Source organism: Peromyscus leucopus, chromosome 3 (genome assembly GCF_004664715.2).
Source record: "Peromyscus leucopus breed LL Stock chromosome 3, UCI_PerLeu_2.1, whole genome shotgun sequence".
NCBI lineage: Eukaryota > Metazoa > Chordata > Mammalia > Rodentia > Cricetidae > Peromyscus > Peromyscus leucopus.
Window position 1 is genome coordinate 145,740,107 of NC_051065.1, and position 26,069 is coordinate 145,766,175.

A 26,069-nucleotide genomic window follows, 5' to 3' on the forward strand; every position below is an offset into this window, starting at 1 on the left:
GCTACTTCTATGGGGCTCCACTTAGCACATGGCACTGGTGGTTGGCTCTGCCCCCGGCCAGATGTTTCACTTAGCCATGCCAGAGGTTCAAGTACTCTTTGAACAGCAGAGCCTTTTAAAAGAGCCACACCTCTGTATGCGGCAAGCAGCGGGCTCTATGTCCAGGACCTTTCTCGTCTTTCTCAGACAATGTTTGGATATATGGGTTGGGCCTCCACACTGGATGCCAATTGTAGTAGTACTTTCTTGTCAGGACCACCAGCCCCCAAATAATGACTCAGAGACTTACTATTAATTATGAAAATTTGGCCTTAGCTTAGGCTTATCCCACTAATTCTTTTAAATTAACCTGTTTTTATTAATCTACATTCTGCCATGTGCCCTCTTCCATGGGTATGTCCAACCCCCTCCATGTCTCACTGGCATTTCCCACACACCTCAGATTCTTCTCCAGGGCCCCTCCTGTCTCCTGTCCAGCTATTGGCCATCCGGCTCTTTATTAAACCAATCAGAAGGTGCCTTTCACACAGCGTGATCAAATATCCTGCAACATTCAGACTCCTACATGGGATGTGATTGTCCTCAAATAGAGCAAGACAGCATTTTCAAGAGTAATTTTTTGTCCTTTCTGCTTTCTTCTAGGATTACCCAAAAGATACAAAGACTAGTTGACCATTCCTGAGCTAAAGCAATTGATCTAGCTCCCATCAAGTTCCAGAATTCTCCCCGTGTGACATGTATTAGATAAGGTTCCAAATGACCCTAAAGCCTCTAATCTACAGACCTCACATGAGTCCAGGTATCCAAGCTACTTCTGGCCTACCTAAGTCTAGGGCCAGCAAAGGGAAGGACAGGTAGAGGATCCAGCTGACAGTAAGCTTGAGTCCTGCCTCTGACTCTTAGCATTTTTGTGACTTTGAGAAAACTCCTTAACCTGTCTCTGTCTGTTTTCTCTTTTGCAGCATGAAGACACATTGGACTTGTCTCATGGTTGTAACCATGAAGGAACATGAAAAGCCCTTAGCACAGTGCCTAGCATATCAAAAACATCACATGGGTGATCACAAAGGGAAAAGTCTGGAGTCATGAAGGGTAAGGCAGAGGGAGCTGTGAATGGGCAAGGTTTGCAATAAACAGAGCTGAGGCTACACGGGTAAACGCAGAGGGCTGAGGATATAATGCAGCTTCCTAAGCGGTTTCCAGATGGGTAACTAGGAAGTGGATCCTTTGCTACCCTAGTTCTCCTAGCATTTGGACCATACTGTGGTCTGCATATCAAACATTCCAGAAAATTCCAATGGAACTCATGAAAACACTCTCGAAAGCTGTTTTTGCTAAAAAAAAATCATTGACTTCCCACTTGTGCCCAGGAGGTAGCTAAGGGCGGGGGGAAAATGCTGGGCATTGATCTCTGCCTTCCTGGTGTCTGTCTCCTGACTCTGGTTGAAGGCACAGAGCTACGTCATTGCCAACCTTTCCCCTTGAGTCACCTAGATTCCTGGAATAACAAAACCTCCTGGGACAGAACCCCTGGCAGATGAGGGCAATTATCCACTGAGGGCCAGGCTGCACCTGCCTCAGAAGCAAGCATCTTGTAGAAACCGGATTGATCCCCTCAAGCGACATTCATGACAGCAGTAAGGACTTCTTGGGAAGACTTGGGGTCATGAACTCCTTTATTTGTTCCTCTTCCGAGTGTTGCTTCATTGAATAAGTCTCCATTCTCTACCTTTCACTCTTACTCTGTTTAACTAGTGTACAGGAGCTACAGAAACATGCTTTTGCTCTAAAAAAAATTCAAGCCAAAAGAATTGTTGGAACCTCCTTCTTCCTCTTGATTTTCCAAAGAATTTCTCTTCTCTTTGCTTAGTCAGCCCTGCTCAGGTCTCAGAGCTCAGCAACTTAATCCCCAGAGCAAACAGGAGTTGGGCAGGGCAATCTACTCCCACTTCGACTGCTGTGGGGAGCCAGCATGGCCCACAGTGAGCAGAGGGCACAGCTGAGATCCGAAGCCAGAGCTGAAGTCAGGAGGTCTTACAAAGGGGTTGCTCTCTGTCTGCTGTGCTCTGGGCTCCCTGTGCAGCAGGGGAGGGCACGCCTTCCACAGAGAAAGGGGAGAAAAAGAATACACAGCCTACCTGGGCATTCTTCATTGCTGCAGATCCACAGGCTGTTTCTGCAGATACTGTTGGGCAAAAGAGGCTCAGGTCATTGGTGTTGTCAGGAGGGCACCTAATTGAATTAACATTCGCCACAGATAGCACAGCCCTCCCCGGAGAAGGGATACAGGAAAAGAGAAGGGAATGGCGCCAGAGCAGTCTTTAAAAGGTTAACAACATGGTACAGCACATGGCTTTGGCCACAAAGGATCCTTAGAGATATCCTAAAGGGGAAGAAACTAAAGAGGAAAAGGAAAGCTAGGATGTTCAGTGGCCCCGAAGATCTGTTCTGGTAGTCTTGTTCCCTCCCCATGCACAACAAGTAGGGGACACAAGAAAGACCTGTGAAGAGAGGTGAGCCAGAGCCAGGCTGGACAGTGGAGGGAGGACCCCTGAGGCTCAGCAGGCACTAGAGCAGTGGTCCTCAACCTTCCTAATGCTTCAACCCTTTCATACAGGGGTGACTGTGTATTTCGCTGCTACTTCAGAACTGCAATGTTGCTACTGCTATGAATCGTAATATAAATATCTGATATGCAGGATATCTGATATTTGACCCCCAAAGGGGTAGCGACCCATAGGTTGAGAACCACTGCACTAGAGGCCCCAAGCAGAGAAGGGCTGGAGGTGGGACAAGGTGCTATTTCCTCCAGTGTGCAGAGGACAGTGAGCTGATGTGCAGAGCTAGTCTTGAAGAAATGCTTGAACCAAACAGGGACAGGTGCCCAGGCTAGGACCACCTAGGCTCTAGAACACAGTCCGAGGAGTCCCTACTAGGGGATTCTGCTTACTATCACCCAGCAGACAAAAGATTTAAGGAGAGACGCTGTGTGCTTGATGTAACATAACCTCTTTGCAGAGGACAAGCATCATTTACCAAACCATCATTTGGAAAGAGCTAGCGTTGTCAGCTGCATGGAAAAGATGCGTCCCTCTGATTTCCCTCTAGGCATACCTGTGACATGATCTTTGCATACCACCATGCCTTCAGCACCTGCTCGGATCCCTCTGCCAACTCCCCAGCCCCTGCTCTCAACCCAGGCCAGCTCCTGGTCCACCTGATACTGCCCCTCCTGCCCCAGCTTCCCCTCCCAAACCACTGGATAGACCACACTGTGTAGCCCCAGTTACCATGTGTTGCAGTCTTGAGAGAGGGAGGTGCCAGGAGGGTACCGCTTCCCAGCATGCACACAAGAACATTCGGAGCTCTGCACACAGCGGCCTTCATCCAGGAGCTCTCCCTCTGGGTTCAAGGGCATCAAGGTAAAGATCTCAGCACTGTCATCACCATTATTCATCCCCCACTTCTAGAACCCCATGGGTAATCAAAAGCTTAGTGCTTCTGAAAAACTACAACGTACTACGATTTTATCCCTGATGGACTATGAGGGTGGGAGATATCAACCTCCATTCTACAGAAGCAAGAATAGGCCAAAGAGCTTGCTGGGGTTGTCCAGTGGAGAAGCCGGTGAGCCCAGCCTTCTTCTGGGAATCTCAAAGAACTTGCATGATGCAATGTGCATGAGTGTGCTGGGTCATTTCTCTCCATTGCCTACAGGATTGCGTGGCATCAACAGTTTTGTTCCACAGCATCCAGGTGAGAAGTCGTTAGCCTCAGGACTTCCTACTCTGCATAGCTGAATACAGCTTGCGACTGTCACTCACAGTCTCCTGGCCAGAGACTTTCTAACGCAAGTCCTTCTCAGGGGAGCGCACAAGTCAAACCCAGGACACAGAAGACCTTTCTCCCAGACTGGAGTCCTGAACCCTAACTGGAAAAACAAAACCACAGCTCAGATCAGGCCAGGAGCTCCCTGAACAAAGTCACTGTGAGGGCTAAGACCATCCTTATTTCCCTAGACACAGAGCTTTGTGAATACAGTACCACGGGAAAACATAAATTAAAAATAAAGACCAGTTTAATCCTGAGCTTTTTGCACAGAGACTTTAAAAACAGCTAAATAAAAGATCTCTGACTACAGCCATGGGGGCAAAACACAAGTGGCCTTCATCTCTCTGCCCAAAGCCAAGGGCACTGGCAGGGCCTCAGGTTTGCAGATGAAGAGGGAGGTTTATTACCAGGGCAGGCACAGCCGTCCACACATTGCTGCTGACACACTTCATTGATAGGCAGGCTCTGGCAGGTTCTGGTGCAAGGGGACACGCACTCCTTATACTCCATGCCAGCAGGGCATGCCGGGTCTGAAAGACAAATCAAAGAGTCTCCCCAAGCAGTTCACCAGCATGGCAGCTTCCAAACCACGCCGCAAGTGCAGCCAGCCTGGCTCCTCCGACTGTCCACTCCGTTCTAGGCCCCAGGGGCCATCTCCAGCCACCAGCCCGTGGGCCTGAAGCCAGCATTTCCCTGAAAGAGCATCTTCCATTTTGCAAGGTCCCCACTAAGACTGGGCCAGCCCCCCCTGCCTCATGGCTATCTGTCCTCCATTCTCCAGGAAGAAAGCTTGGGCATCTTTTGTCTCTAAGTGTTCTGTGACTTTCTAAAACTTTCTCAGAGTAACACCAAATTCTGAACTAAAAAAAAAAATAAAAATAAAAAATAAAAAAATAAATGGCTTCCAGGGACCAGCAACAAACTAACACTTCCTCCTCTGAGAGGCCCCTTCCTCATGATATCAGCTTCCACCAAATGTCACCTCATCCCCAGCTAAGGCACATTCTACCCATGCCCGCTTTGGTGACAATCATTTATTTCCACCGTTTTACTGGGCTGCCTTTGAGCTTTATTGCCAAACTATCTCTCTGTTCACCCCATGGCGCACACAGACCCTCGTGGGCAAGGCCTGGCTGGCTCTCCCCAAACAATTGTCTCCAGCTTCTTCAAGACCATCTCTCAGGCATCTCCTCCACCCTACCTTCAAAGGTCTGAAAGGACAGCCACTCCCTTGGGCAGGGGAGGTGACAGCTCTAACCCCCATCTTCCCACACCCCCACAGCAGAGGCGACAGGCAAAGCTGTTTGCCAGATGGTGAAACTCCAGTGTGCAGAGTCAATACCAGCCGGGCCCTGTGCCTCCTTCAGTCCACATTATCTGCCTAATTATAGCCAGCCAGCTGTCCATCGAGTGGCTTTTGATCAGGGCGGTGAGAGAGCAGGCTTTTGCAAGGTGACCAGAAGTCTCTATTTAATCATGGTAATTTGGAGATGGTGACAATGACTATGGGCCCCGTGAGATTTAGAGATGCCAACGGGGTGTTGTAAGGCAGGATGGAAGGAACAGTACGCACCGTGCCTGGAGGCCGGAAGGATGAGTTAATAAAAGGGAAGGCTTAATGAAGGCTTTCTGGTCTCTCTGGGGCCACCCCACATGCAGCTGAGATAACCTTCTACCTCAGGAAAACCGTGAGGACAAACCCTGAGACCTAAGCGCCTGCTGCGTTGAAGCAGACACAACTGTGGGAAGTCACGGGGTACGGAGAGGGATGTGGCAAGACACAGAGGTAGGGCCAGGGCCTTGGAAGGCTTGCTCAGCTTCCACTCGGACCATGAGGGAAGGGACTCCCCTGCTGGCCCGTGCTCACAGGACTAGGTGACAGCGCAGAAGCCATTCAGGACACCAGGACTCAGTAGACACCGGCTGGTGGCAGTGGTGGGAAGGTACACATCACACACAACACAGCTCCAACACATCGAGCGCCACCACCCCAGGACAAACAGCCCGTGCCCGGCGCAGGGCAAAGCAGCAACTTACGACAGGCGCTGTGGTCCGTCCAGCCGTACAGCACCATCCCTTCCTGGGCGCAGGTCCGCGCATACTCAAGGAGAGTGGGGCATGCGCACTCCGGCCCAGTAGTGCATGTACACAAAGTCTTCTCGCAGAGGGCCACAAAAGGCTCGGGATCCACCAGAGGGTGGCAGCGGGCGAACACCGAGGCACTCTTCAGTAGCTGGCACTGCTCCCACATGGCCTGCGGGGAAAGAGGCTCTTCAGCATGGCCGGAGGTGGTCCCGGCCTTGGCCATATGCTCACTTACTGTCCCTCTGAGGATGGCACTAAGGGAAACCAAGGTTGTCCCTTCAGGATCCAGCAGGGGCTATCTACAGCGTTACGTCCATCAGTCCAAACAGAGGAAAGACAGTGGCACACGCCTGTGAGGTAGACCAAAACTAAGGTCAAGTGTCAGATAGGGCCTGGAAATGGACAGCCTGAGCTCTGTGCGAAGCCACCTCATACCTGACAGAAAAGCAAGGAGAGGCGTGCGCATGGAGCTCAGGCTTGGACTGTGCAGTTTTAGGATGGAGGCAGTGACTTTTCTGTCCTGCCCTGGCCACCTACCTTCCCTGATTTTAATCATCTTCATTACCAAATAAAGGATCTAACAAGAGGGGGTTGGTTGTATTCATAAAGTTTCCTGCACCTCATCCCCATAGATTTAAAGACAGTAGACTGGGGATGGGACTCAGGAATACATTTTCTGACATATTCCCCAAGAGACTTTGGGAACCAATAGGATCAGCTCCCATTGGCAATAACATATTTAAAAGCCTATTAAATGCCCGGGCAGTGGTGGCACATGCATTTAACCCCTGCACTGGGCAGGGGGGGGGGGGGGGGGTAGAAGCAGGAGGATCCCTGTGAGTTTGAGACCAACCTGATCTAAGAATGAGTTCTGGACAGCCAATGTTACCTTGTCTTGGAAAAAGAAAGAAAGAAAGAAAAAGAAAGAAAGAAAGAAAGAAAGAAAGAAAGAAAGAAAGAAAGAAAGAAAGAAAGAAAGAAAGAAAGAAAGAAAGAAAGAAAGAAAGAAAGAAAGAAATATAATATCTCAAGACATGCTGTGCCAGGCAAGCCTTATTTTGGGTTCCCCTCTGTTGATACCCTCAACTCAACCTACTACACAAGGCAGGTTTGGAATCGTCAGTCCTTTCTTCTGCTGATTTATTAGTATAAACACGCCGCATGTTTTACTTACAAACATCTCTGCAGTCTGTGTTTTAATGATTCCAAATGCCTGCTGCTGGTTGTTGTTTTGATTTTATTTTTTTATTTTACTGTAACTGTCTCTGTAGCCGGGGTACCTCCAGCCATGGATGGCATGCTTTAACTGGCAGCTTTTTACTCTTAGTACCGCATAGACCAGTGATGTGTATTAGATTCAATGATTCCTTCAGTGTAATACAATACAATGCTATGGATAAAACCACAGTTTGTTTCATGCATAATTTCTTTCATGCATATGCATGCCTCCTACTGGAGGTCAGCAGCTAGTGAAAAGACTTACAACCTTCGGCTAGGAAGAAAAGAGCATGAGAATAGCTGTATATAATAAAAATAGCTTTATATTATAAAATATATACTATATATTATACTGAGCCAAGGGTGCTAAACTGGAGCCAATCAGTGTTTGCAAACAGGATAGTAGAAAAGGGGGAAATAAATTGCTAGTTTTGAGGAGAAGAAATTCAGAGAAAACCCACGTTTGTCCAGAGCAGGGAGTCAGGCCCGAGGGCCTCTGCTATGTGTCACCAGGGGAATCCCAGAGGTAAGAGAAGTCTGACCTGCATACCAACAATCTCAAGATCATTCCTGATACTCTGTGGTCCTAGGGAATCAGTGTTCTGCTCACAGCAGCCCTGTGCCGGGGCCGTGCATCTCATCTGGACTGGTCCATTTGGAGTCCATAGTGAGAATCAGGCAAGCAGAATATAATGTCACAATTGTGACATAACCACAGGAAGCCCTGGGTCCCCTGTGCATCTGAGAAAAGCAGCTGCTATTGGCATGGCCTACTAAACTACAAGCCTGCTGGTGATCTGAGGGTGTGAGCTGAGTGCTGGCCACAGCAGCGACAGATACCCTGCCCTTCCCTATCTCCACCTTCCTCAGTTCCCTCCCGTTGAGTCAATGTCACTGTGGCCACTCTCTGGTAGTGGAAACTTAGATTAATAATTAGCTTGCCTGGTGGAAAGGGGTATCCTTGGGTGAATAGGGATAACAGTCTTCATGCTACTTCATGGGTTGCTATAGAGATGTCACAGTGCCTTGTGGATATCGTTCTATATAAATAAAACGCTGATTAGCCAGTAGCCAGGCAGGAAGTATAGGCGGGACAAGCAGAGAAGAGAATTCTGGGAACAGGAAGGCTGAGGCAGAGAGACACTGCCAGATGCTGCCATGACAAGCCAGATGTAAGGTACCAGTAAGCCACGAGCCACGTGGCAACTTATAGATTAATAGAAATGGGTTAACTTAAGATAAAAGGAGTAGATAACAAGAAGCCTGCCACGGCCATACAGTTTATAAGTAATATGTGTCTGAGTGATTATTTTATATGTGGGTTGTGGGACTTCGGGGGCTTGGTGGGACCTGGAGAGAAGCTCTCCAGCTACAGTACCTGCCCCCAAATAGACCATCATGAATGAAGATACTTTTGGGGATGCTCGGGCCAGTTGGGTCTCAGCTACATGTGTCCTTCCACTAGCCACTTTGGGTATTCTACCTAAGGAGAAATAGATTTCCAAAGTTGGTGGCCAGAAAGAGTGACAGGGGCTGGCTGGCCTGCCTTGGCCTCACTCACCTTCCACAGCCCCCGAAGTCAGGTTTAGGTTCATGCATGTACCAGTTGTGTGAACCCCAGCTTTCACATGTGGGATGTGGAGGATGATCATAGCTCCTACTCTAAGTCTGCACCGAGTAGTGAATGGAATCACACACGTCAGAGATTCATCCCAAGAAATGGTGACCCATGTCATCATCTATCTTGTGACCACCAGAGAAGTCCCTTCTGTTCATCTGTCTCCACCATGGCAAGCAGGTTTCCAGAAGGACAGGACGCTCTTGTCCCTTTTCCCATTTCTATATCCCTGGACCATATTGGGATAACGGTCACCATGACAACATTATCACTTCTCTGGTATCTTGGGTGCTTCCTGGTAAGCAGGGGGGACAGCTTTTGTTGATTTCTTATTTGGGAAGGTCATGATTCTCCCAAAGTAGCAAAGAGGTAGTTGAAGCTCAGGGAAGGAGACTGAGGTCTGGGTCTGTTTCCATTCTGCAACACTGTCTGCTCATAAAAACACCGCTCAAGGAACAAGGTCGGGGCTCTCACAGAGGGCAGCTGACAGTGTCCAGCTGCTCAGTTCCTGCCTGCTTGTTTTCCCACCCACAGCCCAGAGTTAGAAAGAGAAAAACAAAAGAAAAAAATGAAAATTGCCCGACCATGGGAACCTATAGCCATTGCCACCCTGACAATGCTCTCCATCAAGGGCAATTGCTCTACACCACGGGACCAGCTCTTGCCGACACAGTGAGGAGAACTAGTAATTGTCTCCACGCAGGACACAGTAGCACCCAAAGAAAGAAAAACTGCAATTCAGGCATCCTCCCTGCCTGGAGTCCTGGCAAGTGAAGGCCAGCCTGGCTCATCTCCCATTGGCCCAGGTCAGTCCTGTCCCAGATCAAAGGGAAAATGGGAACAACACTCCAGCTTATTTCCTGGGAGGTCCCTGGAGGTATTAAGTGGTTTGTAGAAAGCCACAGCAAGACGGGTGTTTTCAGGTTATTTCACTGCAGGATGGGAGTGTGATCTCTGCAGAAGCTGCCTCCTCCCTTCCTAGAACAAATTCTTCAGTCCCTGTGGCCCCCGCCTGAAATCTAGCTACAGTTTCTCCCTCCACAGAAACAAAAAGAAATATGGGCTCCCATCTTCTCCTCCAAGCTTCTGCTGGTCACCCCTGACCTCACCTGGTCCACAGGTCAGTGGCTAGGCAGGATTTTCAACACCTGCCTGTCGCCTCCAGCATGATCCACTTTCACCCTACAGCAGTACCCACAGGTGTATTTACCTCTCCATCTCAGCCACTCACATGCTTCTCTGTTCCACCTCAGCAAGCCCTGGCCTCTGGGTCCCTAGCATGGCCTCTGCTGCATATAAAATGCAAATCTACGCCGCTGCATTCCAATGTAAAAGGAAACATTCTAGCTCATTAGGAAAGCAGGGGGACCCGGGCCTCCATGACCTGACCTCAACCTCCCCCTCTTATCCCATTCCTGCCCCACCCCAGGCATTACTTGAAAACGCCCTGATGGCTTCTTCCGTTGGCACGTCTACTATGTCCAGGCACTGTGTTTAGCACAAGAATGCAAAAGAAAGCACTGGGGTAGATTCTGGCGATCACAAAGCTGGAGGCGGAGCCTATCCCTCACCTGCCAGCAGTTCCTCTCTCTGAAGCCCTTCCTGACTCAGTTCAGAAGGCCCCTATTTCCAGGAAGGCTTCCCGCAATTCCCTTCTCTCATAGTCCCCTGGATGCCACCACTCACTGCAGTTACCCGCTCAGGTACCCTTCTCCCCAGTCCCTCCTACATGATTTCAACGGACAGGAGCCACACTCTTAGGGTGCAAACGCTGGGCCAAACATAGCAGTAATGAATACAGGTGTAAGTCATCTCCAGTCCCTCGGGTGCTCCGTGGGTCTGTTAGCATGCAGACTGAAGGCTTCATCCCTACCTGGGGTCACCTTCTCAGTGGTGCGGGCTATCATAGCTGGAGGAAACCTGCGGCTGAGATGTCAGGGAAAGCATCCCAGAGCCACGCAAAGGTTTAGCTGTGTCTGGACGCTGTGTAAGGACTTAAGGGCAGAAGGCGGGACGTGCTAGAAAACACTGTCCCCAGCCTGGAGCGCTGCTTGGAGGCGGTAGAACCTTTGGGTAGTGGGGTCTAGTGGAAGATGGTTAGGTCATTGGGGATCTGCCTACAAAGAGGAGATAGTAACCTGGACCCCTTCCTCTCTCTTTGCTTCCTGGCCACCATGAAGCCAACTTCCTCTCAGCCACACACTCCCACTATGATGCATTGAACTGTCACAGGCCCAAATGATGGGAACAAATGACCATGGACCTCCGAAACCACGAATAAAAATTAATGTTTCATTATCAAATTGCTTTTCTCAGATATTGTGTTACAGCGATGGAAAGCTAAGACGCCAAGGAATGTCTCTGTGTACCCTGCCTTCCTTGGACATGTGTGAAGAAAATCGGTGAGTCAGGATGAAGGGGCCAGGAGAGCCAAGCTGGAGGCCTGGGCCAGTCATCTCTGGCTCCTGTGGGTCCTCCCAGCCAGAAGCTGCTGACCCAGAGAAGCCCAGCCAGAAGGCTCCACACAGCCTCCCTGCCCAGCTCTGCTTCAACAGAAGGTTGACACAAAACACAAATCCTGTCCCTCTTCTACAATTGAGACCCCCTACTGGCCCATGTAAATAAAGCTATTTCAAAACCCTGCAGCTTCCACCAATTAGGCCTTCAGAGACTGGCAGATACTTCTGAAGGACACAATCTTTCCTTCAAAGAAAAAATGTTTATCCTGTCAGTTTGGGATAAGATTAGAGAAAGAAAAAACTTTCCTAGGTCATCCCAGTATGGCAGCATATGCCTGTATTCCAAGCACTTGGGAGGTTGAGGCAGAAAGATGGGGAAATGGAGGCCAGTCTTGTCTAATAAATAAATAAATAAATAAATAAATAAATAAATAAATAAATAGGGCCGAGGCAAAGACTCGGTGGGTAAAGTAAGTGCTGGGCATCCTCGGCCATCATGGAAAGGCACAGTGAAACTAATTTGAGATTCTTTGTCACCGCTGTCACAATGTCATCAAGACAAGAGACGACAGCAAATGCAGGTAAGAACGGAGGGACAGAGAGACAGAGGGACAGAGGGACCCTTCTGCAGTGCTGGCAGGAGCATAAACTAATACAGTGACTGTGGAAGTCAGTGTGAAGGAAGGCTTCCCAAAAAGTTCAAAGAGAACTTCCACATCACACAACTATGGCACTTCAAGTCACATACCCAGCGGACTCTACCTCCTACCAGAGAGCTACCTGCACATTCATGGGCATTGCCGCTCTATTCCCAATAGCACGGGAATGGACCTGACTTGGATGTGCATCAACAGATGAAAAAGTAATAAAAATGTGGTGTACACACAATGGAATTATCCTCAGCTGTAAAGAAGAACAAAACCATGAAAATTTCAGGAAAATGGATGGATCTGGAGAGAATTATACATGCACACATAGATATATACCCACATACACACACACACATGCACACACACACACACACACACACACACACACACACACACACACAAATATGTATTAACTCAGTCTCAGAAAGGCCAAAGTTGCATGTTCTCTCTCGTATGTAGATCCCAGCTTACAGTGTTAATACATGTGTCTGTAAGTGGGTGAGTGGGAGTGTGAGCCATGAAACTAGAAAGGAGACCACGAGAGGAGGAAGCGAGTGTTCAGGAAGAGGCAGGAGGGCAACAGGACACACCATGAAGCGGAGAGGAGTCAATGGCAGAGGTGGTATCAAAGGACACGAGAGGGCAGGGGCGCTGGGGGAGAGGAGGTGGGAAGGAAAATCAACTAAAAACAGATTTTGTTGAAAACTACCATGATGGATACTGTGTTAGTATTTAATAATTAATTTAAAAAATTCAAAGAATTTACTAATTAGGTCAGAAATTCTCAAATTATAACTCCCTACAGACGCCAAGATCCTCCAGGAAGCACTAAGATCCAACATCTCCTGGAAGGCTGGGTTTATGCTCTCGGCCCTCCTTCCACTGCTGTTTAGTAATCCCTCTTTGATATCTGGCTTAAGAGAAAAGAGCTGGGTTCTCATGCTCAAATCTCCTCAAGCCAGGCATCAAAAAAGATTCATAAGCCTGTGAAATAATGCATTCTTCTGCCTTGACTTTTTTTCTGGAATTTAGAGCTACCTTTGTGTTTTTTTTATAATTTTTTATTTATATGAAATACAATGAGTGTTATCATTTATTTAGTAATTAATATTTTAATTCTCCTGTTTTAATGCCTAATATGGTAAATATCAAGAACTGTAATCCAAATAAGCAAATAGGAGTCCTCAGTTAATTTTTCAGCGTTTAAAGGAATTCTGCTACTAAGCAACTTGAAGACCACTGTACCAGTGATATGGTAATCAGATTTGAGGACCATTGTACCAGTGATGAGGTACCAAACTTGAGGACCACTGTACCAGTGATGTGGTAACCAGACTTGAGGACCACTGTACCAGTGATGAGGTAACCAGACTTGAGGACCACTGTATCAGTGATGTGGTAACCAGACTTGAAGACCACTGTACCAGAGATGCGGTAACCAGACTTGAGGACCACTGTACCAGTCATGTGATAACCAGACTTGAGGCCTGACTCTACCCATAGCTCAGTCACTGGTCATCAAACCACAGGTTACCGTGAGTCAAGGATTTCATGGTCACAGAGTCAAACAAAAATTTAAAATATTCAGGGCAAGGAGTTGCATCCAAACTAAAAATGTACCTACTTTCTTTTCCTTTTCATTATTCTCTATTTTTACTATTCACTATGGTATGGCTCTTATCTACACAGCATGTGTATGTATTATGTGTAAGAATAATCTGCAATAATTTAGAGTATATGGGAGGGGCTAGCTCATTGGATAAAGGCACTTGCTGCACAAACCGGATGACCTGAGTTTGATTCCCAGAACCCACATCAAGGTGGATGGACAGAACTGATCACTTAGGTGTCCACTGATGTCCCACATGTGTGCTGTGGCACATGACCCACACATAGACTGTCTCTCTCTCTCTCTCTCTCTCTCTCTCTCTCTCTCTCTCTCTCTCTCTCTCTCTTTCTGTGTGTGTGTGTTTGTGTGTGTGTGTGTGTGTGTGTGTGTTTGTGTGTGTGTGTGTGTGTGTGTGTGTCACTGTTGGAATGTGACTGTGCTGCCTGGAGCTTGAGATGGCCTCTTGGGCCATGAGCTACAAGTTCCGTCCTGAAGGCATTGAGAAATGAGACAAGAAGGACCCCGGATGCCAACAGCATGGGATTCTGGCCTGGCCCTGAACATCCTGCCCTGAGATGCACATGAGAGAGTAAAACACTAACTACAAGCCATTGTCACCTTAAATGTCCTGTCACTCATGGCTGATCTATCCAGGTAGCAACCCTGGCCTCAGATAGTTGCTGGAAACCAAAATGAAGTGATTCGTGCTGCGATGGCGAGCAAGAGCTCTCGACTGTTATCACTGGCCACTTGTCTGCAAAGGCTTCCCTTTGGCTCCCTGCTAAACCGTTCTGGCAGGGACACAAAATAAGGGTCAGCTAATTTGCACTTCCAGCATCTCCTGGCTCCAGTGCCCGGCACCAGCTACTTCTGTCTTCTTTCATCTCCTGTCGGCGGTGCCAGAAGCTGGCAGAGAGCTGCAGCCCCAACTCCATCAATCCATGACGTCACCCTCCTGGGCGGGTGTACAGACCCAATTGTGGCCCGTCTTAATCCCATTTTCAGTTCATCAGAGGAGACCAGGCCTCTTCCCTGGGGATGTTAGGCCCCATCTAGAGGAAGGGAGAGAAAGCAGGAGTATCTCCCCAGGGGGTGGGAAGGCAAGGCAGGAGTAAAAGCAAGTGAGAGCCAGAGGTCCAATGCTATGTTATTGTTCCAACTCGAGCAGCTAACAAAGGAGAAGGAGTGAGGCATGAGCATGCCTAGGCCTGAAGTGAATAAAGAAAGGAGAGCATAATGTATAAAGTGCAAGTTGTTTGCCTGGCCCTGATCTTTCCAGCTCCAGAGTGGGTGTCATGAGGCTGCCCCTGGGGGAGGTGTGGAGGCGCCTGGAGTCTGAACTGGTCCAAAGCAGTGGGTTCAAGAATTCACTCTGGGCAGAGGACAGTTTCCCATTGGTCAGCCAGCAGAGATTGAATGGGGTGAGGGAGGAACTGATTCTATTTATAACTTTCTGGCTGCCCTGATGTTTCTATCCACATTCCAAACTTCTAACTCATGGTCAAGATTCAGATCTTGAGCCTGGTTCACCCTGGTCCATCAAATGAACGGAGTTCCTAGAGGTTCCTCTCCTTAAGATAGTTGGATGGGATGCCCATGTTAAGCAGGGTGACTAGACAGAACAGAGTAGAAATACCAGGTCCACAGAGGCCTCCCTAGGCCCCTTCTCACTCTGCCATGGCCTCTTGGGAGCATTTGTGTAGCTCTCCAGGATCAGGGCAAGGCTCTGCCTGCTGGAAGAAGAGTTGGGCATTGTCAATGTCAGAGACATCACTCTCATGTTAGAGGGGATAAAAAATAGTTTATTCTGAAGCCAAATATGAAAGATCACAGCCCAGGAACACAGATTCCAGTTACTTCAAATTCCACGTTCCAGTGTGGTAACAGTTTCACCAAACTGTTATTATAGTAACAGAACAAAGAAAGCTGTATGTTAAGGCACTTATCAAATCCATGGGTGGAAACATTAGGTGGACGGGTTAGAGAAAGTAAGGGCATCTCTGCTATAGGCCTCGAACATTCTGCTAACACTCTTCGCCTTTTGATTGGTAGAAGCTGGAAATCTACCGAGTAAATACATTCCAAAAGGTTTTATGTGTCGATCACAAGGATACAAGAGGTGGGCAAGAAATGGCTATTTAGAGGGCTTGAGGATAGTCCAGGATAATCGGGCTCTGGACCTACAACATTCCAACCCCTCCATAATCACTGGAGTTTTAATCAATCAGCCTTGCCCAAGGGTCTGTGGGGGTAGAGCTCCCCTCTAGGAATTGTTGTTTACAGTCTCATTTCCTGGTTTGAAGTTCAGAATAAGCTCTTGAATAAGCGGTCCAATCTGAACCAGTCTACACATCCTGCTCTGTGCCAGGAGTCAAATCACTTGAGCTGCCTGTCACTGCCCATCCAACAAGCAGTTTGTCACCTACTGCCCCCAACAGTGGTGTTCTCCTTCATGATGGGTTAACTCCTCTTGTGTCTGGTCCTTGGATCTCTACCTGGCACAGTTTCATTGCCCATGCCATCCCAACCTCTCAGCCACTGTGTACTGGTGGTACTATCCCATTCCTTACCCATTCTGGTCCTCACTAGGGAGAGGACATAGGAAAGGAAACACCTGAGAAATACATTCATCCTTCAGTGTCCATAGGAAACTGCTTCTAGGACCCTCCTCTCATAACAAAACCCATGAATGCTTGAGTCATGGAACCCCCACACATCTTCAATACACTTTAAACACCATCCAAATGACTGCTACTACTAACTATGATATACGTGCTGGGAAATAGTTGTCATAGCATATCATTTAAGGGATGAGCAGAAAAGACCCATGTGTTCAGAACAGATGCAATTTGTCTGAAGTTGGTTGAGTCCACAGACACGGAGCCCATGGATGCAGAATAACTATATTTTGTTACAGACCTTGGGGTTTGTTGTGTTAGGGAGAGATGTGATGCTAGGCCTTTACACAACCCTCCTAAAGGTTTGTCAAGTTACCCAACAGGCAAAGCGCCAGCCAACCCAAAGGAAATCTTTGAAAACTTGTAGCAGCTGCTAGGGCTCTGCTCTAAGTCTAGACCATCATCAACAATCACTAAGGGTCACCACAGCCACTTAGCTCTTCTCTTGAGCTACTCTTAGGTGGACACATACGATGTAAAGGAAAGGGTTCTCTCATTTGAGTAGTCCCTAGAGGAGGTCATCTTGCAGAGAGGTAGAGAGAGGCAGAGCAGGAAAGGAACCCACGTGAGGACATAAGGGAAGGAGTGAGCTCGTCTCCTTCCTGGTCCTGGATGCCCCTTATATAAGCCCTCCCTCCTTCCTTAGCCTTTCGGTGACTCAGGAAAGACTTGAGAAAGATCTCATGTTGCCAAGCGGAAATGTACATGGATGCTTGTGTTCAAACCCATGCAGTAGGGCACTGGCGGCGGGCACCCTGTCTGTAAAACCACCTCATGGTGCTGTCATTGGCAACTAACCTACACTTGGCTCCTTGAGCTCGCTGACTGCTACGGGCCAAACTCTCCCTACACAACTCTCTCTGAATTGGGGCTGGAGAGATGGTTCATCAGTTAAGAGCACTGGCTGTTCTTCCAAAGGACCCAGATTCAATTTCCCCATTAAATACCCACATGATGCCTCACAACAGTCTATGACTCCAGTTCCGGGGAATCTGACAACCCTGCTGGCCTCATTAGGCCTTTACCAGGCATGCACATGGTATATCAACATACATGCAGGCAAAACACCTAGACACATCAAATAAAGCTTTTTAAAAAATTAACAACTTTGAATCCCAGCCAAGCAAAAGAATGGCTGTTCCCAATTGCCAGGAGCCTACTCCAGACCAAACTCCTTGATGAAATCGCCCTCCCACACACACCTGTCAGCTCCCCATCCAGCTCCATCTGAGCAGATAGAGCAAAAAGTGACAATACACCCTTTACAAATAAACAATTGTGTCCCGAGGACATGAAGAGTGAGTTGCTTTGTACCCATCAGAATGGATGATACTTCACGTGCTTCTCTGGACTGTTGAGGAGATGTACTATGGTTGTCCAAAGTCAACACCAGTTTTACAAATATTAGCCCCTAAGACAGGTGATTTCCTGAGGACAAGGGAAATAGCAGGTGAACCACATGTTGTCTCGGAGGAAAGAAAGGACGTTCTAGGGGGTGAAGGGTAGTGAAATGGCATGACACAACATCATAGAAAAATGCGTTCCCAGGATAAACACCAAATTCAGAGGTGAAAGGAACGTGGATGACCTAGCGCTGTCAGGGAGTAGACTGACAAGCCACGGGATGGGGCCCTCACATCAGCCCAGAGCACCTGGACTGGAAGGATCCTGCAACTCCAGTGTTCCAGGACATGGAAGGACATGCAGAGTCTTCACATGAGCATAAAATAAAAGGAGTGCTCTCTCAGGAAGCTGGGGGGGGGGGGCTCGCTAGAGTTGACTGTGCAGGATGACCAGACAGACTGTAGTGAGGCTATCCCAAGGCCTTGACTCTCAAAAACCAAGATCAGAGTATATACTGCCCATCTGGCTGCTGTTTTCAGAGAACCTTCATGCAGCGGATAAGGGGATGAACAGGGAGCTTTGAAAATCTCATCCAATCCCTGAGTGTTTGTGGGCCTGGGACTCCTAACATTGGTGAGAAGACATTTCTTCTGCTCCTGCCCTGTCTGAGGATGTTGCTGCTGCTGGATTATCCCCCTGCTATGGGTCAAGTGAAAACCAGCACACTCAGGCTTCCCACGTTGGTCATCTTGAAGACCAGCTCTTAGGAGTTGTGTGGAAACCTCTTGATGCCAAGCATGGCAGTGTCCTCACACTCTCGGGAGCAAAGGCAGGAGCCAGTCTTGCCACACTGGGGAATGTGACTGAGGGTGGTGAGGATGGCTTTGATGACTGGATCCCCCAGGCAGGCCAAAGCCACCAAGAGCAGTGCTGCAGGCTGACTTGTACCCAGCAGCAACACCCCAAATGGTTAACATTTGCACGGTAGGCATCGTCATCACCCCTGGATCTGCATATTATATGATGTGCAGGGGTCTTGTTCACTATGGCAGGTCTCTGTCAGGTGACAGAAGATTATCTTGGGAAAGGGGTGCCTTTTTCACATCTAGCATGGCCACTCTGTGGGTTAAGAGCAGTCCTATGGGGCTTTGGAACTACAGACAAGACACGGCACCAAGACCACTATCCCCTTATGATGTTCAGCCCTTTCCCCATGCTCCCCAGACTGAATTTTATAGGAGAAAGGCTAACGAAGGATCTTTCTAAAATGTGCACTATGCAGAAACTATGAAAAAAAAATGGGCATCACTTATCTGAGCATTTATGGCTTGGGTTCCAGACTCAGCTGGAAAGAGAAAAGAAAAAGAAAACCTGCAAATTTGCATGCAATCCAACAAGCCATTATCAGTCCCAGCAGAGAGAGGCACTGGGTCCGTTGGTACAACATTCCTCCCCAGGGTTTAAGTAATATCACCAGGCTCTCTGAAAGAGCTGATGCCAAGCTCAGCTTTGGAAAGACCAACGGCAGGACAGACGGAGGTGACAGATTGTGACAGCTACCCAAAGGAGTTGTAGGCCAGTGCAGCCTCACCCAGAACATTCTATCATTCCAACTGGTCCTTGAACCGAAGGGCAACCGCTGGTGACAGATGCCAAGTTGCCAGACCCAATTTCTGAGCCTGGAGCCCAGTGGGAATAAGCAGACAGAACAGTTCAAAAGACCACATTAATCACCTCTCAGGAGATGAGTCGCTACACATCCCAGCCAATGAGGGAGCTCCGGCTGTGGGCAAACACATTCTGATTGGCTAAGCGCAGAGTACAGTTCTCTGGGTAAACAACCTGAAACGGAGAGCACTGGGCTTGAAGAGGTTCAAGCCTCAGGGAGGTCAGGTGTGTCTGGAGCCTCAGTCCTGAAGGAAGAACCAAGTACTCAGTTTCTTAAGCTGTTCCCCAGACACTGGTTAGCAAGGACGCTAACACACCCGGGAGACACAGTGAGAAGCAACATGCAGCTGGAGCCTTAAAACCGTGTCCCGAGAGACCAGCAAAGCCGTCTACGATCACCTTTGTCTTCCTCGAACAAAGCACTCAGTCTTTCCCTCCTGGACACAACCTCAGTATCAGGTTCTCTCCAGGAAAAGTCTGTCCGCACCTCCCACTAACGCCACATGAGTGGGATTGTTCTTTGGTGCTCTGAGGGCGGGGACCATCTGTCAAACCCTTGCTGCATGCCGGCCCGTGTTTGCAAAGTCAAACAAACAAAATATGCTCTGTGGACCTGTTGCTCTCAGCCCCGCCTTGAAGGAAGGGAGAGGGAGAGTTACCAACCAACAACGGAACTCTAAGTTTAGAAATACAAAGGGAAAAAATAGGGAAAAAAAAAATCTCTCTTGCATAATTCCTTGAATCAATTTCTTTTGAAATTTGGGTGACCGAAAATCACCAGAGGAAGGGCTTGCCTCCGTCACTTGCCTATTTGGATGTATCAATGTGCTGGGCATCTCACTCTCCTGCTAACCTGAGTTGAGCTGTGCTCAGCTACCCAAAAAGAAACCAGTTATAACTGGGAGGGGGTTGGAGTCTTAGGCCTAAGGTGTATTTGCTGGGGCTCTGCTCTCCACCCCTACTCTCAGAGCATGTCACTCCTGCGGGACACACAAGACAACAGGAGGATATCAGATGTTACATCATCATCATCATCACTCATACAGTTGAGCACTTCTGGGGTAAACTCTCACGCAAGTGACCTTTCTCTTAGTCCTTTCAATGGTCCTTGCGGGTCCTCTTCCTAAGCCTGTTTCACGTGTGTGGATACTGAGGGTTGGAGAATGAAAAGCATGAATTTCAAAGAGTAAGTGACTGACTCAGACCCACCCATTAGCACAATGCCTGATCGTTTGCTTCTCTGTTTCCGTGATAACCAAAAGCAACGTGGGGAGGAAAGGGTTTATTTTAGTTTACAGGTTATAGTCCAGCATCAAGGAAAGTCGGGGAAGAACCCTGGAGTCAGAAGCTCATGGAGGAACACCATTTAACAGCTTGCTTTCTTATACAATCCAGGACCATCTGCCTAGGGGTGGCACCATTATCCACAGGGGCTGGGTTCTCCCATATCAACTATTAACCAAGAAAACGCCCCGTGAACAAGCCCACAGGTCAATATGATGAAGGTGATTCCTCAATCAAGGTTCCCTTTTCTAGGTGACTCTAGCTTGTGTCATTGAGAAAAGCTGACCCACACACCCAACCAGGGTGAGAGGATCTCAAGAGTTCAGCCCCTCAAGGGCAAACATCAGATATTTCACACTAGGGGAAGAGGAAGCCTCCCTTCTGTAAAGTACACTACTCTTGATGCTGGACTCAGTCTGACTTGTTAGCAGCTCTGGCCATGTGCCAGGCGACTGCCCCGAGAGCCTAGGACCACTGAATCACTGGAAATGCAAGGCTAAACGGCTTTAGGAATGTGTTTGTTTACGAGTTGGACATTGTTTATTTAAGTGTTTAGGCTGCTACATTTAGCATCGCCCAGGATATTCTCCTGAGTCTGACATGCTCCTGCTCAGAGGTTCAGGGTGTTTTGAGAAAATAACAAAGATTCATTAGATGAGTAACCAGCTACTAATGAAGCTTTCTCATGCTAAGCTGGTGTGTGAGTGAATGTCTATTGTTGTTGGTATTGTTTCTAACATTGGGGAGGTGGATTCATTTACTTTTGTACAGATTTGGGTGAATCTGGCTTCTACTGGGGAAGAATTCTGGGTTATTATTAGAGAGATCATTACAATCCCCAGCTAACACCACCTAAAGTATATATCCCACACACACTGAATATTTTTGAGATGTATTAACTTACTATATTTTGACACAACCAATGTACACAATAAAGAATTTAAGAACTAAAGGAACCTTAAGAATCTTGTGAGATCTAGCTCCTGAAGAAGGAGTAGTAAAGGACCTACAGGTGGTACAGGGATGTGGCTGATCCCTTTTATAGGCAGAGGGATGTGGGCAACCCTTTTGTAGACAGGAGATTTGGGCAATCTTTTTGCAGGTAGAATAACGTGGGTAACCTTTCTGTAGGAAGAATAATGCAGCCCATTTTTTTCTTTTTTTTTTTCCTTTTCTTTTAGGCAATATAAGATTGACATAGTGGGAACACCCTTACCAGATAACAGACACCAGCACCTTCATCCTGGAAATTCCCAGCTTCCAGGACTATAATAATTTCCATTGTCTGGCATCATGTATTTTGTTATTGCTACACAAAGGAGTGGAGATACTGACCATACCACTCATTTTTAAAGAAAGTACAGGCCACAGAAAATATTAGAATTAGACAAAATTCTAGCCAAAATAAGTTTTCAATTAAAAAAAGACCCATGAGCACTCCATATTGAACAGCCAGAGAGACCCATTTCCCACCCAACCCCTGAAGAGAGAAAGAGACCATGAACCCAAGTCTTTCGCTTAATTCCAGGAGCCACACACCATGCAGACCACAACCAGGCCAGACTGTACCTACCTTCTGCATGTCCCCAGAGGAGCTGTTGCAGTGACTGCCAGGAGGAGACGCCCGTTTACACCGCTGCTCCCCACTGCTCAGGGCCCAGGAGTTGGCAAAGTCATAGGGGTCTGAGGTCAAGGCCCCTACAGAGAAAAGTTCCCAGAAATGATGCTTCAGTTAAGCCTGTACCAAGACTTCTGCATGAAAGCTATCAGAGAGTTATTACCTGAGTCCAACTCCTGCTAGATTGGACCACAGGCATTTGAACTACAGGTATCTCATACAGTACTCGGCATGACACCACAGTGCACGGGCAGTGAGCTCAGCCAGTGCTCAGTGAGTTGACCCACCATGGTCGGAGGGATAGATACATTGAAGGAGGGGACATGAAAGATGATGGGAATGTCATCGGAGAAGCTTTTGTGAGCAGCAGATAGAGATCATTACAGAAATCCACAACTGGTCCAAATGCAGAGGACAGTTGACCCAACCCCACCTGATACCTCTACAACACAACCCCTACATACACCTAAGGCTCAGAGAACCTCACGAGAGAGGAGCAGGAAGAGCATAAGAGCCAGAGGCCCAGGAAGTCTGTTGGGAGATGGCGTCTTCTATGTATGACAGAGAAGTTGCTGCCATGACGGGTCAAAAATACGGTTGCCTGAACAAGACCAGCACAGCGACAGCACCAGTGACATGCCAGCATGGACAGGGGACATCTGACGAGTTCCCATGCCTAGATGAAGAGCTACAGGCAATCAATGACTGATGAGGGAGGAAGAGTCCATCTTGACCAGGAATGAGCCCCCTGAGAAGCTATTCAGTCGTAAATAGTCAGCCCTAAACAGATGCACACAAGGGCAACACTAAATGGACTCGGCAGGAGAGACGTGTGTGCGTGTGTGTGTGTGTGTGTGTGTGTGTGTGTGTGTGTGTGTGTGTGTAACAACAAAGAAGAAGTCATAGGCGGAAGGGAGTGGCAGACGCACACAAGGGGTTGGAGAGAGAGGGGGTAGAAATGATGCGATTCATTCTATGTATGTGTGTGCAGTTGAATGACTTAATATCTAAAACATTCTAAAAGAAAGAAGAAGCAAATGATGCCACGCGTCCTCACTTCTCCAGGCCTTGAAATGCCCTTCCTCCTCTGTATGGACCATTTCCCTCCTCCTTTGTCATGGTTCCAGTATAAAATGCCCACTCACCCCCAGCTTGTGTGATCAAGGCTTGGTCCTAAACTAGTAGTACTATTTGTGGTGGGGAGGGGTCTGGAAACTGTGGGAGATGGAAGCCTAGCCTAGTTGGAGACAGTGCGTCCCTGAGAGCATGTCCTTGCCCTGACACGTCCCTGTGTTCCTTCTCTCTGCTTCCTGTCTGCCATGAAGTGAGCAGGATCTTCTACACAGGTTCCCAATGGACAGGGCAGGCCAGCATTTAGGCAGCCCACGGCCCAACACACTGGAGATGCCTCTCTCTAGATCCCCAGGAAACACCCAGCCACTTGCCATGATGTTCTAGCTTGGCACAAGGTCCTGAGTCAATGGAACCGAGGATTGTGAACCGAAATCTCTGCGACTGTGAGTCCAAAACAAACTCTTCCTTCTCTTCCTTGTTGGCGTCAGACATTTTGTCATAGAGACAAGCGCAGCCCCACATTCTTATCACTTCGACCGTCTCCACTCATTCCCTGGAGATAGAGCTTAAGAACCACCAACCTTTCTGAGACAGCTCTCCTTCCTTCCCCATTCCAACCTGGTGGGGTGTGTGCGCTTCTCCGTGTTCAGCACCCTAGCAACTCTCCAGAAAACTCATCTTTCTTTGGGTTCCTTTCCACCATCATCAACCTTTGGGCTAGTATTCAACTGTGAGCCCCTTAATGAAGAAAGAGCACGGGTGTGTGTGTAGCTCTGCCTTCTGATCTGGCGGATTCTGGATGCTCGGAACAATTGTGTGGAAAGAAGGTAGGGATGTGACATGAGTCCTGGGACCCCCTAGCCCCTGTGCCTTCCAGGTTCTCATTTTCAATGTCCGTGTGCTTCTGTGCCTATAGAATTCACGCTGCTGCCGGCTACCACAGGAGACTTAAAGACGGCCACAGCCTGCAGCAGAGGTGCCGCCGACAGCCTTGCTGATATTTATTACGGTGGTAGTTTCTATCCGCTATTTTTGTACGGTCGAGGCGAGCAGTCTCTTACACAGCCAGGCCGGGAAGGTCGACTCAGGCTCAAGGAGTGCACATGGGAGTAAAATAAACTGTGTCTATGGAAAGAGAAGGGAGGCCTTGACAATCAGTTGGCATCCAGGGTTTGGTGAGAAGAAAAGGAATTCCTCCTTCGATGATGTGCTCATTTTTTAAAATATTCTATACATATTATACAGCTAATTGAGTGATTCGGCTAAAGGTCTTGGGAGGAGGCACATCTCTGGGATTACCTGGGTGGGCCCTGTGTGCAGCCATGTGTACCTTAGTCGGACAAGTAGAGGGCAATCAGATGCAGGTGCACATGGGGGCCACACCAGAATGACGCAGCTACATGCCAAGGGATGCAGCAGGACCTGGCGAGCTAAGGAACGCGCCCTCTCCTAGAACTTGCAGAAGGAGCACCGCCCTGCCCAGGCTGTGACTCGGGACTCTGCTCTCCAGAACTCTGAAATGATAAGCCTCTGCTGCCAGAAGCCACCTGGTTTGTGACAATGTCTTGGGAGCCAGAGGAAACTAGTAGACTAGGTTAGACCAATGGAGAGAACTGACACTTGTATGGTGTCCGCTGTGTACTGGACGCTGTGATAGGTGCTCTTTGGTACCCACTCACATCACATCTTAAGGAAGAGTGAGAGAAGAGATCTCATGTGGGTAGGAAGTTCCTCCTACCAGTCTGTGAGATCTGGCTTCATCCTGGGTGTCTAATTCCTTATTTGTACAGGAAGAGTTAGACTAGGCAGCCTCAATTTTTTTTTCAGCCCTGATTTTGTATAGTATGAAACTTTATGTCTAAATATGAAGTGAAGCAGAAGGGTGTCCAATAGATGAAATTATAAATATTATTATTTAAGGGAGGAGAATCTCGGAGATCAAGAAACAAAGCAAGTTGATAGGACACTCTGAAGTCAGAAACGAGGTTAACTTTCTTTGTGGACAAATAGTGTTGGGTCTGAAATGAGAACTGAACTGAATGAATCTCTTTCTGGGTATAGTTCCAAAAATATCACTTTTGCCAACAAATACCATTTTCTTTCCCATGGCATAATGTTTTATACATAAGTATATATGTATAAATATGCAGGTATATAGGATGAGTGTGTGTGTGTGTGTGTGTGTGTGTGTGTGTGTGTGTGTGTGTGTGTCCTACAATAAGAAAGAAAGATAACTGAGGACTAGGACCTCCTTTTCTGATAAAGTAGATTAGAAGAGTCTGAGCTACACTACCACAATGGACTCCAGTGTTCTACCGAAGCTACAAATAAGTTCATAAAAACCAGACATGATGATTCCAAGATAGAGGAGAAAAATGAGGGGAGAGAAGAGGAAGAACAACGGGGATAAAATGGGAACCAGAACAGACAAGTCCAAGGACTAGACTGAGGGCAGCCATCTTTCCAAAGGAGAGTTTTGAACTTGTATGATAGGGGAAGTGGAGTGAGACCCTGTCATGAAGGTGACCCTCCAAGGATGCTCCCTGTGGGAAAGCTGACCAGAAAAGCAATCTTCTATGAAAAATAGAAAAACAAAAGTTTGTTTCCTTGACCTGGGCTCAGGATAGGAGGGGAGAAAAGTCTCCCCTGGAAACATGAAGTAAGGAGAAAGCCTCGCGTGGGCTTGGGATTCAGATGTACGCTTCTTTAAAGAGTCAATAATTCAGCGGGCAAAGTGGTGCACACCTTTAATCCCAGCACTTGAGAGGCAGAGGCAGGCAGTGGATCTCTGAGTGCAAGAGCAGCCTGGTCTACAGAGCGAGATCCAGGACAGCCAGGGCTACACAGAGAAACCCTGTCTCAAGAAATTAGAGAGACAGAGGGAGAGAGAGAGAGAGAGAGAGAGAGAGAGAGAGAGAGAGAGAGAAGAGCAG

The 26,069-nt window shown here is 48.0% G+C and overlaps 1 protein-coding gene across 1 annotated transcript in view; it reads right to left on the minus strand.

Annotated features, from left to right (window-relative positions):
* Vwf (von Willebrand factor) overlaps positions 1-26,069 on the minus strand; it is a 137,184-nt gene that overhangs the window by 96,236 nt on the left and 14,879 nt on the right. The window contains 5 exon segments of the mRNA XM_028892286.2: positions 2,139-2,185; positions 3,291-3,402; positions 4,239-4,361; positions 5,869-6,085; positions 22,018-22,142. Of these exon segments, the coding sequence (XP_028748119.1) occupies positions 2,139-2,185; positions 3,291-3,402; positions 4,239-4,361; positions 5,869-6,085; positions 22,018-22,142 (624 nt within the window).